Source organism: Sebastes umbrosus, unplaced genomic scaffold, assembly GCF_015220745.1.
Source record: "Sebastes umbrosus isolate fSebUmb1 unplaced genomic scaffold, fSebUmb1.pri scaffold_187_arrow_ctg1, whole genome shotgun sequence".
NCBI lineage: Eukaryota > Metazoa > Chordata > Actinopteri > Perciformes > Sebastidae > Sebastes > Sebastes umbrosus.
The window spans coordinates 1-15,000 of record NW_023618497.1 but is presented as its reverse complement, the minus strand read 5'-3'; the positions used below and the strand labels follow the sequence as shown (position 1 = coordinate 15,000).

Genomic DNA, 15,000 nt, shown 5'->3' with positions numbered 1-15,000 from the left:
ACTACCTCTTGTCTACCTGGACTACCTCTTGTCTACCTGGACTACCTCTTGTCTACCTGGACTTCCTCTTGTCTACCTGGACTTCCTCTTGTCTACCTGGACTGCCTCTTGTCTACCTGGACTACCTCTTGTCTACCTGGACTACCTCTTGTCTACCTGGACTGCCTCTTGTCTACCTGGACTTCCTCTGAAGTTGATGAGGCCACCGTAGTTCTCCGGCACCACTAGATGCCACTGAATCCACCACACTGGTCCTTTAGATCATTTCCTCAGTTTTTAAGGATGGCTTTGCCACTTTTCATTTTGAATAAAGAGCCCAAATAAACGTCCATAAGTGGCAGGAAGTTAAAAACGTCTCCAGTTCCAGTCCAGTCTGAGAACCTTCCAGTCATCGATCACTCACTTCCTGTCCACTTTGTCCTGATGTCTGCAGGTCAGAATCTGGTCCAACGTCTTCAACAGAAATGTTCTGAATCCGTCAGTACGTTGAGTGTGAGGAGGGGTTGCAGGTCCATCAGGACTGAAAGGAGGTTCCAGGTTTTTGGACCAGAACCAGAACAGAAGCCACAGTGAGTTCCAGCTGCTGGTCTGGTGTAGTCCTGATGGAGAGTCCTCCAGGTGTTGATCACCTGTGTTTGTGTTGCAGCTCCTTCAGCTCCACGCTCACCTCTCTGTTCTGGAGAACCAATGACGTCCTCCTGCTGGTTGCCGAGGTAACAGAGACACATTGACATTGATCAGGATCAATTTAAGCTTCAATAAACCTGTCTGTCTCTCTGTCTCTACCTGTCTGTCCCTCTGTCTCTACCTGTCTGTCTCTCTGTCTCTACCTGTCTGTCCCTCTGTCTCTACCTGTCTGTCCCTCTGTGTCTACCTGTCTGTCTCTCTGTCTCTACCTGTCTGTCCCTCTGTCTCTACCTGTCTGTCCCTCTGTGTCTACCTGTCTGTCTCTCTGTCTCTACCTGTCTGTCTCTCTGTCTCTACCTGTCTGTCCCTCTGTCTCTACCTGTCTGTCCCTCTGTCTCTACCTGTCTGTCTCTCTGTCTCTACCTGTCTGTCTCTCTGTCTCTACCTGTCTGTCCCTCTGTCTCTACCTGTCTGTCCCTCTGTCTCTACCTGTCTGTCTCTCTGTCTCTACCTGTCTGTCCCTCTGTCTCTACCTGTCTGTCCCTCTGTGTCTACCTGTCTGTCTCTCTGTCTCTACCTGTCTGTCTCTCTGTCTCTACCTGTCTGTCCCTCTGTCTCTACCTGTCTGTCCCTCTGTCTCTACCTGTCTGTCTCTCTGTCTCTACCTGTCTGTCCCTCTGTCTCTACCTGTCTGTCCCTCTGTGTCTACTTGTCTGTCTCTCTGTCTCTACCTGTCTGTCTCTCTGTCTCTACCTGTCTGTCCCTCTGTCTCTACCTGTCTGTCCCTCTGTCTCTACCTGTCTGTCTCTCTGTCTCTACCTGTCTGTCCCTCTGTCTCTACCTGTCTGTCCCTCTGTCTGTCCCTCTGTCTCTACCTGTCTGTCCCTCAGGTCTTCTACCAGAGTGAGCGTTGTGGTCTCAGCGGGTTCTTCCTGGTTCCAGACAGTTTGGACCAATGGGCTGAGAGCATGCAGCAAAGGCTGCTGGGATACCAGGAAGAGACCAGGAAGCTTCTGAGCACGAGCAGAGCGGGTACACACACACGCACGCACGCACGCACGCACGCACACACACACACACACACACACACACACACACACACACACTGTCTGTCTCTACCTGTCTGTCTCTCAGAGATGGTGAGACAGCTGTCTGTCTGTCTCTACCTGTCTGTCTCTACCTGTCTGTCTCTCGGAGATGGTGAGACACCTGTCTGTCTGTCTCTACCTGTCTGTCTCTACCTGTCTGTCTCTTAGAGATGGTGAGACAGCTGTCTGTCTCTACCTGTCTGTCTCTACCTGTCTGTCTCTCGGAGATGGTGAGACACCTGTCTGTCTGTCTCTACCTGTCTGTCTCTACCTGTCTGTCTCTTAGAGATGGTGAGACAGCTGTCTGTCTCTACCTGTCTGTCTCTCAGAGATAGTGAGACAGCTGTCTGTCTGTCTGTCTCTACCTGTCTGTCTCTTAGAGATGGTGAGACAGCTGTCTGTCTCTACCTGTCTGTCTCTCAGAGATGGTGAGACAGCTGTCTGTGTTGGAGGAGCTGCTTCATTCGTTACCTTCAGTTTTGATCCGTAACCATGGGCAACGCCAGGACGCGGGGCTTAGAGAGGAGGTGGGCGGAGTCAGACTGAAGCTGGAGGAGACGCTGGCAGCCAGTGAGGAGGACAAGGTATCAACCTGTCTGTCCTCACCTGTGTGTCTTCACCTGTCGTTCCTCACCTGTCTGTCTTCACCTGTCTGTCCTCATCTCTCTGTCCTCACCTGTCTGTCCTCATCTGTCTGTCCTCACCTGTCTGTCCTCATCTGTCTGTCTTCACCTGTCTGTCCTCACCTGTGTGTCTTCACCTGTCTGTCCTCACCTGTCTGTCCTCATCTGTCTGTCCTCACCTGTCTGTCTTCACCTGTCTGTCCTCATCTGTGTGTCTTCACCTGTCTGTCCTCATCTGTCTGTCTTCACCTGTCTGTCCTCATCTGTCTGTCCTCACCTGTGTGTCTTCACCTGTCTGTCCTCATCTGTGTGTCTTCACCTGTCTGTCCTCATCTGTCTGTCTTCACCTGTCAGTCTTCACCTGTCTGTCCTCATCTGTCTGTCCTCACCTGTCTGTCCTCATCTGTCTGTCCTCACCTGTGTGTCTTCACCTGTCTGTCCTCATCTGTCTGTCTACATCCATCTGTCTTCACCTGTCTGTCCTCATCTGTCTGTCCTCACCTGTCTGTCCTCATCTGTCTGTCCTCACCTGTTTGTCTTCACCTGTCTGTCCTCATCTGTGTGTCTTCACCTGTCGGTCTACCTCCGTCTGTCCTCACCTGTCTGTCCTCACCTGTCTGTCCTCATCTGTCTGTCCACATCTGTCTGTCTTCACCTGTCTGCCTTCACCTGTGTGTCTTCACCTGTCTGTCCTCACCTGTCTGTCTACATCCGTCTGTCCTCACCTGTCTGTCCTCACCTGTCTGTCTTCACCTGTCTGTCTACATCCGTCTGTCCTCACCTGTTTGTCTTCACCTGTCTGTCCTCACCTGTCTGTCCTCATCTGTCTGTCCTCACCTGTCTGTCTTCACCTGTCTGTCCTCATCTGTCTGTCTTCACCTGTGTGTCTTCACCTGTCTGTCCTTACCTGTCTGTCCTCATCTGTGTCTTCACCTGTCTGTCCTCATCTGTCTGTCTTCACCTGTGTGTCTTCACCTGTCTGTCCTCACCTGTCTGTCTTCACCTGTCTGTCTACATCCGTCTGTCCTCACCTGTGTGTCTTCACCTGTCTGTCCTTACCTGTCTGTCCTCATCTGTGTCTTCACCTGTCTGTCCTCATCTGTCTGTCTTCACCTGTGTGTCTTCACCTGTCTGTCCTCACCTGTCTGTCTTCACCTGTCTGTCTACATCCGTCTGTCCTCACCTGTGTGTCTTCACCTGTCTGTCCTAACCTGTTTGTCTTCACCTGTCTGTCCTCATCTGTCTGTCCTAACCTGTTTGTCTTCACCTGTCTGTCCTCATCTGTCTGTCCTCACCTGTCTGTCCTAACCTGTTTGTCTTCACCTGTCTGTCCTCATCTGTCTGTCTAACCCTGTCTGTCCTCATCTGTCTGCTTTCACCTGTTTGTCCTCACCTGTCTGTCCTTACCTGTGTGTCCTCACCTGTCAGCGTGTGAACGTCCGTCAGCTGCGAGCGTCCCTCAGAGACGAGGAGCTTCAGGCGCTGACCAGCAGAGAGGAGTTCAGACAGCAGCAGCTGCACGACGCCGTCTGCTGCGCTCACCTGGAGCTCCAGGTAGGAGGGGGGCGGAGTCAGAGAGACACCTGTCTCCAGCTGTCAGACCTGCAGCAGGAGGACGTAACGTATGTTTGTGTGTCCAGGTGTGTGTGAGAGTCAGGGGGGAGGAGTTTGTGACATCACTGGCGTCTCTGACGGAGCAGCTGCTCTATCAGCTGGACGAGCTGCTCACACCTGAAGGTGACTCACCTGTCCACAGCGTCCACAGCGTCCTGCACCACCTCTGGACTCGGACTTCAGCTCATTAAGTTGTTTCCTGTTTGTATTTCCATAGAAACCGAGGTCTGCACCGTTACTATGGAGACGGGAGCTGGAACAGGACAGAAACAAAGCACAGTCGGCAGGTAACACGTGACCTCTGACCTCTGACCTCTGACGTTACAGCTGTTATTGTGAATATAGAGACCCTTTTACAGCCGACGTCATCAAAATGCACACACGCATGTGGGTGACGGAAGTGGTGTTTTGTCCTCGCCATCCAGACGAGTTAGCGAGCTTTAAACATTAAATTCAAGCTGTTGGCGGCATCTAAACGTTCCGTAGTCCGAATCAATATTCTCTGTATTCCTGACGCCAAACTGCGCCCGCTAACGTACGTCATCGTTTACTAACTATAGAACGGTAGCCTCTTCACAATAAAAGCCCTCCAGCTCCGTCACAATAAAAGCCCTCTAGCTTCTTCTCAATAAAAGCCCTCCAGCTCCTTCACAATAAAAGCCCTCCAACTCCTTCACAATAAAAGCCCTTTAGCTTCTTCTCAGTAAAAACCCTCAAGCTCCTTCACAATAAAAGCCCTCCAGCTTCTTTGCTGTAAAGCCCTCCAACTCCTTCACAATAAAAGCCCTCTAGCTTCTTCTCAATAAAAGCCCTCCAGCTCCTTCACAATAATAGCCCTCCAACTCCTTCACAATAAAAGCCCTTTAGCTTCTTCTCAGTAAAAAACCCTCAAGCTCCTTCACAATAAAAGCCCTCCAGCTCCTTCACAATAAAAGCCCTCCAGCTTCTTTGCTGTAAAGCCCTCCAACTCCTTCACAATAAAAGTCCTCCAGCTCCTTCACAAAAAAGCCCTTCAGATCCTTCACAATAAAAGCCTTCCAGCTGCCGGACCCACAACACTGTGTGTGTGTGTGTGTGTGTGTGTGTGTGTGTGTGTGTGTCAGGACCTGGTCTGGTATCCCGTACCTGTCGCCCTCTACCAACAGTACTGCAGCACCATCCAATGTTACCACGGCAACAACAGCATCCATCACCACGACCAGGTGCACCCTGGGACATCTAGCTGTTATTGAGCAGAGAGACGCTGCTGTGAAGGTACACACACACACACACACACACTGGAGTAAACATAATGTAAGTTAACGTGATTAATGTGTATTAATATGTGATTAATGTATTAATATGTGATTAATGTGTATTAACATGTGATTAATGTGTATTAATATGTGATTGTGTATTAATATGTGATTGTGTATTAATATGTGATTAATGTGTATTAACATGTGATTAATGTGTATTAATATGTGATTAATGTGTATTAACATGTGATTAATGTGTATTAATATGTGATTAATGTGTATTAACATGTGATTAATGTGTATTAACATGTGATTAATGTGTATTAACATGTGATTAATGTGTATTAATATGTGATTAATGTGTATTAATATGTGTATTAACATGTGATTAATGTGTATTAACATGTGATTAATGTGTATTAATGTGTATTAACATGTGATTAATGTGTATTAATGTGTATTAACATGTGATTAATGTGTATTAATATGTGATTAATGTGTATTAATATGTGATTAATGTGTATTAATATGTGTATTAACATGTGATTAATGTGTATTAATATGTGTATTAACATGTGATTAATGTGTATTAACATGTGATTAATGTGTATTAATGTGTATTAACATGTGATTAATGTGTATTAACAGGTGATTAATGTGTATTAATATGTGATTAATGTGTATTAATATGTGATTAATGTGTATTAACATGTGATTAATGTGTATTAACATGTGATTAATGTGTATTAACATGTGATTAATGTGTATTAATGTGTATTAACATGTGATTAATGTGTATTAATATGTGATTAATGTGTATTAACATGTGATTAATGTGTATTAACATGTGATTAATGTGTATTAATATGTGTATTAACATGTGATTAATGTGTATTAATATGTGATTAATGTGTATTAACATGTGATTAATGTGTATTAACATGTGATTAATGTGTATTAACATGTGATTGTGTATTAACATGTGATTAATGTGTATTAATATGTGTATTAACATGTGATTAATGTGTATTAATATGTGATTAATGTGTATTAACATGTGATTAATGTGTATTAACATGTGATTAATGTGTATTAATATGTGTATAAACATGTGATTAATGTGTATTAACATGTGATTCATGTGTATTAACATGTGATTAATGTGTATTAACATGTGATTAATGTGTATTAACATGTGATTAATGTGTATTAACATGTGATTAATGTGTATTAATATGTGATTCATGTGTATTAACATGTGATTAATGTGTATTAACATGTGATTAATGTGTATTAATATGTGTATTAACATGTGATTAATGTGTATTAACATGTGATTAATGTGTATTAATATATGATTAATGTGTATTAACATGTGATTAATGTGTATTAATGTGATTAATGTGTATTAACATGTGATTAATGTGTATTAACATGTGATTAATGTGTATTAACATGTGATTAATGTGTATTAATATGTGATTAATGTGTATTAATATGTGATTAATGTGTATTAACATGTGATTAATGTGTATTAACATGTGATTAATGTGTATTAACATGTGATTAATGTGTATTAACATGTGATTAATGTGTATTAACATGTGATTAATGTGTATTAACATGTGATTAATGTGTATTAACATGTGATTCATGTGTATTAACAGGTGATTCATGTGTATTAACATGTGATTAATGTGTATTAACATGTGATTAATGTGTATTAATATGTGATTAATGTGTATTAATATGTGATTAATGTGTATTAACAGGTGATTCATGTGTATTAACATGTGATTAATGTGTATTAATATGTGATTAATGTGTATTAATATGTGATTAATGTGTATTAACAGGTGATTCATGTGTATTAATATGTGATTAATGTGTATTAACATGTGATTAATGTGTATTAACAGGTGATTCATGTGTATTAATATGTGATTAATGTGTATTAATATGTGTATTAACATGTGATTAATGTGTATTAACATGTGATTAATGTGTATTAATATGTGATTAATGTGTATTAATATGTGATTCATGTGTATTAACATGTGATTAATGTGTATTAACATGTGATTAATGTGTATTAATATGTGTATTAACATGTGATTAATGTGTATTAACATGTGATTAATGTGTATTAATATATGATTAATGTGTATTAATATGTGTATTAACATGTGATTAATGTGTATTAATATATGATTAATGTGTATTAACATGTGATTAATGTGTATTAACATGTGATTAATGTGTATTAACATGTGATTAATGTGTATTAACATGTGATTAATGTGTATTAACATGTGATTAATGTGTATTAACATGTGATTAATGTGTATTAACAGGTGATTCATGTGTATTAACATGTGATTAATGTGTATTAACATGTGATTAATGTGTATTAATATGTGATTAATGTGTATTAATATGTGATTAATGTGTATTAATATGTGATTAATGTGTATTAATATGTGATTAATGTGTATTAACAGGTGATTCATGTGTATTAACATGTGATTAATGTGTATTAATATGTGATTAATGTGTATTAATATGTGATTAATGTGTATTAACAGGTGATTCATGTGTATTAATATGTGATTAATGTGTATTAACATGTGATTAATGTGTATTAACAGGTGATTCATGTGTATTAATATGTGATTAATGTGTATTAATATGTGTATTAACATGTGATTAATGTGTATTAACATGTGATTAATGTGTATTAACATGTGATTAATGTGTATTAATATGTGATTCATGTGTATTAACATGTGATTCATGTGTATTAACATGTGATTAATGTGTATTAATATGTGATTAATGTGTATTAATATGTGTATTAACATGTGATTAATGTGTATTAACATGTGATTAATGTGTATTAATATGTGATTCATGTGTATTAATATGTGATTCATGTGTATTAATATGTGATTAATGTGTATTAACATGTGATTCATGTGTATTAACATGTGATTAATGTGTATTAATATGTGATTAATGTGTATTAACATGTGATTAATGTGTATTAATATGTGATTAATGTGTATTAATATGTGATTAATGTGTATTAACATGTGATTCATGTGTATTAACATGTGATTAATGTGTATTAATATGTGATTCATGTGTATTAATATGTGATTAATGTGTATTAACATGTGATTAATGTGTATTAACATGTGATTAATGTGTATTAACATGTGATTAATGTGTATTAACATGTGATTAATGTGTATTAACATGTGATTAATGTGTATTAATATGTGATTAATGTGTATTAATATGTGATTAATGTGTATTAATATGTGATTAATGTGTATTAATATGTGTTGATGTCTCAGAGGTTGGAGCAGCTGCTCAGGTCGGAGACGTCACATTCAGACGACGACAAACGAAGACGACTGAGTGAACTACAGAGCTGGAACACACACTGGAGGCAGCAGATACACACAGTAACACACACAGATACACACTCTGACACATAGTAGCTGAAATGTGATACCAGCAGCTGATTGGCTGTTTGCTGTGTTGATGTTTGATAATAAACCACAGAAGAAGAACAGAGCATTGGCTTGTTGTTTTAGATGTAGTTCCATTCATCCATCAGCAGGAAGTCTGTGCAAGCAGCAATATATCTGAGTGAGAGTAACAATATATCTGAGTGAGAGTAACAATATATCTGAGTGAGAGTAACAATATATCTGAGTGAGAGTAACAATATATCTGAGTGAGAGTAACAATATATCTGAGTGAGAGTAACAATATATCTGAGTGAGAGTAACAATATATCTGAGTGAGAGTAACAATATATCTGAGTGAGAGTAACAATATATCTGAGTGAGAGTAACAATATATCTGAGTGAGAGTAACAATATATCTGAGTGAGAGTAACAATATATCTGAGTGCAAGATCTGAAAAAGATCTAAAAAAAAGTCTGAAAAAAAATATCTGGAAAAAAAAGATCTGAAAAATGTCTGAAAAAACTCAGTGTTATATTTATATAATATTACTTATAATCAATAAGTCAACTATGAGTTCAGTGTTATATTTATTTATATTTATCATGTTTAAAATGGACTATGACGTGTTTACTCTCACATGAGCAGTTTTACACAATACGTCATCTTTCATTGGAGTCCTAAAAGTAACTGAATATCAACAATAAAATAATAAAACAATAAAATAATAAAACCATGATAAAATAAACATGTTAAAGATTCTGGTAAAATAATTTTGGAGGTATAGATCAATTGGTTATATATTTTATATTGTTCTTGAATCTTTTTGGTAACACGTCCTTTAGACGGTGATAACTGAGATCTCCGAGTAAACCTGAATGCAGCATCGGTTGTTACGTCAGTTGACGCGTCGTTCTCAGCTTGACAAAGATCGTTTATTGTGAACATTGTTCGACACAAGAGGAGTCGATACCATAGCAACCGAGACCGATCAGGTGAAATGATTTGACTGTTTAAAGGTTATTGTTTCTGTTTATATTCTAATAACTGTCTTTGATAACGTTTTTATTGTTTAAATGTGTTGTTCTGGTTCTGTGTTTCCGGTCAGAGTGAGACGTCTGTCCTTACCTGCTGCTCTCTGCTGTAAACACTAGAGATGGGAATTACGGCTCCTTTTAGTGATACGGTTCATTTGGCTCAGCTCACCAAGAAGAGCCGGCTCTTTCGGCTCCCAAACGGCTCTTTGTTTTACCACTTCTGCCTTTTATAATTCAGCCAAATTTAGCGCTGTTTTGATCTATGATTAGTATGTGTGCACATATATCACTTAAATTATTCAATATAATTATACTAAACCTTATAATTTCCTGAATACCATAATTTTACATGCTGCTTCGTTTCCGACTGTCTCTCATCTTGTCTGCTATTCCTGCACCGCACTCCTCTCTCTGTCTTTCTCTCCTCCTCTTCCTCCTGCTCTCTACCTGTAGACCGTCAGCGCCGCCCATCCCCGCCCCTCCCTGCTTGATGGTATGATCCTTGTCTGTCATCACCTGATTGGTCTCACAGACGTCAATAACACAACATTCAGTCACAGCCAGTGTACGGAGTGCATGGAGTGCCCGTGGTGCGGAGAACTAGTGATGGCGAGCTGAAGCTTCATGAAGCATTGAAGCTTTCCAGCTAATTGATTTGAGTGTAAAACAGGCGGATATGATCTGAACCATGTGATCTGTGATATACTGTGTTTAGAGCCAGTAAAGGCTGTTGGGAATGACTATAACCAATGAAAACAATATATATTACCATGTTATCCATTTATATCTATATAATATATAATATAATGTCTATTTTCTAGTAAGTATATTATGAGTATATAACATACATGTATAATTAACTGTAATTGTTTTATGAATAATGCATCTTATGTGTGTAAACCAATCCTTTGGTCAATAATTGTATTGTATTGTAATATAATATAATAATGTTTTGAGGGGTGATATTAGTGTTCTGTGTTATTGGTTCAACCAGTGAAGATCTGAACCACTTCCTGAACTAGTCAGCGGTACGGCCTATCATTCTGCATTGAATTAATTAAAGAAAAAGAAAACGTAAAGAAAAGAGCCGGCTCTTATCGTTCACGTAAAAGAGCCGGCTCTTATCGTTCACTTAAAAGAGCCGGCTCTTATCGGTCACTTAAAAGAGCCGGCTCTTATCGGTCACTTAAAAGAGTCGGCTCTTATCGGTCACTTAAAAGAGCCGGCTCTTATCGGTCACTTAAAAGAGCCGGCTCTTATCGGTCACTTAAAAGAGTCGGCTCTTATCGGTCACTTAAAAGAGTCGGCTCTTATCGGTCACTTAAAAGAGTCGGCTCTTATCGGTCACTTAAAAGAGTCGGCTCAATGAACCGGCTCGTTCCCGACTTACACATTTCTAGTAAACACACGTAGCAGTTAGCAGTTAGCAGTTAGCAGCAGCTGCTCTCTCTGCTGGTGTTCAGCAGCATCTCTCCATCTCTCTGACCTCCAGCTCCCTCTCTCTCTCTCTCTCTCTCTCTCTCTCTCTCTCTCTCTCTCTCTCTGTCTCTCCCCGGTCCCGGTCTGGTTCTGTAGAGATGCTGTGGTCCTGGTCGTGGTTCTGGCTGGTCCTGGTGCTGGTCCCCGGGTCTCTGGGAGCCTCCTCCCGGCTGTACTCGGAGGAGGACCAGCTGGTGATCCTCAGCAGCAGCAGTCTCCAGTCCTCCGTCTCTAACTCGTCCTCGGCCTGGCTGGTCCAGTTCTTCTCGTCCTGGTGCGGTCACTGCATCCAGTACTCCAGCACCTGGAAGGCTCTGGCTCAGGACGTCAAAGGTACCCCAAAGAGACACATTCACATTCACAATACCCGGTTCGGTTCGGTTCCCGGTCTGTGCCGGTCTTTCTCCTTTGTACACACCAACACCAGACTCCGTTCAGAATCCGGCTCATTGACTTCATCTCCGGTTGATCGGTCAGACGACGACCCGTGTTACAGAACCACTGGCTGGGTTCTGGTTCTAGTAGAACCGCCTTTAGTTCGGCATCAATACAATCCAACATGGACTCTTAATTAATCTGTTAATCACGGATAAATCTCAGCTCCGCGTCGCAACGCACAGCAGCGCTGGACCCGCGGAGCCGCTGAGAAACAGCAGATCAGTGGAGGGAGTTCTGAATGACAGCAGAGAGGACTCTGATGTTACTCTGATCAACACTTATTACCACAATAAGCATTATTATAGCACTTCTTACTGTCATCAACAAGAAGATTATATCATCATCTTATCTAATATAATGTAATATAATATAATATAATGTAATATAATGTAATATAATATAATGTAATATAATATAATGTAATGTAATATAATATAATGTAATATAATATAATATAATGTAATATAATATAATGTAATGTAATATAATATAATGTAATGTAATGTAATATAATGTAATATAATATAATGTAATGTAATATAATATAATATAATGTAATATAATATAATGTAATGTAATATAATGTAATGTAATATAATGTAATATAATATAATATAATGTAATATAATATAATATAATGTAATATAATGTAATATAATATAATGTAATATAATGTAATATAATATAATATAATGTAATATAATATAATGTAATATAATGTAATATAATATAATATAATGTAATATAATGTAATATAATATAATGTAATATAATGTAATATAATGTAATGTAATATAATGTAATATAATATAATATAATGTAATATAATATAATGTAATATAATGTAATATAATGTAATATAATATAATGTAATATAATGTAATATAATATAATGTAATATAATGTAATATAATGTAATATAATATAATGTAATATAATGTAATATAATGTAATATAATATAATGTAATATAATGTAATATAATGTAATGTAATGTAATATAATGTAATATAATGTAATATAATGTAATATAATATAATGTAATATAATATGTAATATAATGTAATGTAATATAATGTAATATAATGTAATGTAATATAATATAATATAATGTAATATAATATAATGTAATATAATGTAATATAATGTAATATAATGTAATGTAATGTAATGTAATATAATGTAATATAATGTAATATAATATAATGTAATATAATATAATATAATGTAATATAATATAATGTAATGTAATATAATGTAATATAATATAATATAATGTAATATAATATAATATAATGTAATGTAATGTAATATAATATAATGTAATATAATATAATGTAATATAATGTAATATAATATAATATAATGTAATATAATATAATATAATATAATGTAATATAATGTAATATAATATAATATAATGTAATATAATGTAATGTAATATAATGTAATATAATGTAATATAATGTAATATAATATAATGTAATGTAATGTAATATAATATAATATAATGTAATGTAATATAATGTAATATAATGTAATGTAATGTAATATAATGTAATATAATATAATATAATGTAATATAATGTAATATAATATAATGTAATGTAATATAATATAATATAATATAATATAATGTAATGTAATGTAATATAATGTAATATAATATAATATAATGTAATATAATATAATGTAATGTAATATAATGTAATATAATATAATATAATATAATGTAATGTAATGTAATGTAATATAATGTAATATAATGTAATATAATATAATGTAATGTAATATAATGTAATATAATATAATATAATGTAATATAATATAATGTAATGTAATATAATGTAATATAATATAATATAATATAATATAATGTAATGTAATATAATGTAATATAATGTAATATAATGTAATATAATATAATGTAATGTAATATAATGTAATATAATATAATATAATGTAATGTAATGTAATATAATATAATATAATGTAATATAATATAATGTAATGTAATATAATATAATGTAATGTAATATAATGTAATATAATATAATATAATATAATGTAATGTAATATAATGTAATATAATGTAATATAATGTAATATAATATAATGTAATGTAATATAATGTAATATAATATAATATAATATAATGTAATATAATGTAATATAATATAATGTAATGTAATATAATGTAATATAATATAATATAATGTAATGTAATGTAATATAATATAATATAATGTAATGTAATATAATGTAATATAATGTAATATAATATAATGTAATATAGAGTTCTGTGGTGTTAGCTCTAATTAGCTTGGTGAAGCTAACAGGTGGTTATGAGCTCATGTTGCCAGGCAATGGAGAGGTGTCTCTTCAGGTATGAAGTCCAACCTGAATCACAGGAGACTCCCACAGTTCACCAGTACATTACACCATTACACCATTAAACCATTACACCATTACACCATTACATCATTAAACCATTACACCATTACATCATTAAACCATTAAACCATTACACCATTACACCATTACATCATTACATCATTACATCATTAAACCATTAAACCATTACACCATTACATCATTACATCATTAAACCATTACACCATTACACCATTAAATCATTACATCATTACACCATTACACCATTAAACCATTACACCATTACACCATTACACCATTAAACCATTACATCATTAATTCATTAAATCATTACACCATTACACCATTACACCATTAAACCATTACATCATTAATTCATTACATCATTACATCCATTTACACCATTACACCATTAAACCATTACACCATTACATCATTACACCATTACATCATTCATCATTACACCATTACACCATTACACCATTAAACCATTACATCATTACACATTCACCATTACACATTACATCATTACATCATTACACCATTACATCATTACACCATTACACCATTACATCATTACCATCATTACATCATTAAACCATTACATCCATTACATCCATTACATACATTACATCATTACACCATTACATCATTACATCATTACATCATTAAACATTACATCATTACATCATTAAACCATTACACCATTACACCATTACACCATTACATTCATTCATTACACCCATTACACCTTTGCAACCGTTACACCATTACCCTCATTACATCATTTACACCATTACACCATACCCATTACACCATAAAATCAATTACATCATTAAACCATTACATCCATTTACCTCATTACATCCATTACATCATAACCATCTTACACTCATTAAACCATTACACATTCAACCCATTAAATCATTACATCATTCACCATACACCATTACATCCATACATCATTAAATCCATTAATCCATTAC

The 15,000-nt window shown here is 35.9% G+C and overlaps 2 protein-coding genes across 3 annotated transcripts in view; both read left to right on the top strand.

Moving 5' to 3' along the window:
- Positions 1–8,772, top strand: part of ccdc180 (coiled-coil domain containing 180) — a 21,583-nt gene extending 12,811 nt beyond the window's left edge. The window contains exons 21-29 of the mRNA XM_037763184.1: positions 434–569; positions 647–713; positions 1,518–1,659; positions 2,139–2,299; positions 3,767–3,892; positions 3,979–4,075; positions 4,170–4,239; positions 5,056–5,206; positions 8,550–8,772. Of these exons, the coding sequence (XP_037619112.1) occupies positions 434–569; positions 647–713; positions 1,518–1,659; positions 2,139–2,299; positions 3,767–3,892; positions 3,979–4,075; positions 4,170–4,239; positions 5,056–5,206; positions 8,550–8,693 (1,094 nt within the window). The 3' untranslated portion in view covers positions 8,694–8,772. The remainder of the gene's footprint in view (positions 1–433; positions 570–646; positions 714–1,517; positions 1,660–2,138; positions 2,300–3,766; positions 3,893–3,978; positions 4,076–4,169; positions 4,240–5,055; positions 5,207–8,549) is intronic.
- Positions 8,773–11,144: 2,372 nt separating this feature from the next.
- On the top strand, positions 11,145–11,969 carry LOC119484384 (sulfhydryl oxidase 1-like). Of its 2 annotated transcripts, none has more exons than XM_037763183.1 (2): positions 11,145–11,196; positions 11,229–11,969. In XM_037763183.1, exon 2 carries the CDS (start codon positions 11,282–11,284, stop codon positions 11,756–11,758), a length of 477 nt encoding a protein of 158 aa, XP_037619111.1. In that variant the 5' UTR covers positions 11,145–11,196; positions 11,229–11,281; the 3' UTR covers positions 11,759–11,969. The 2 variants fall into 2 exon arrangements, with proteins under 2 accessions (XP_037619111.1, XP_037619110.1); XM_037763182.1 differs by having other exon boundaries at positions 11,153–11,196; positions 11,237–11,968.
- Positions 11,970–15,000: the final 3,031 nt, after the last annotated feature.

What these genes read in the sequence shown, in the direction of transcription:
- LOC119484384 (XM_037763183.1), top strand. Translation starts at nt 11,282, where the DNA reads ATGCTGTGGTCCTGGTCGTGGTTCTGGCTGGTCCTGGTGCTGGTCCCC.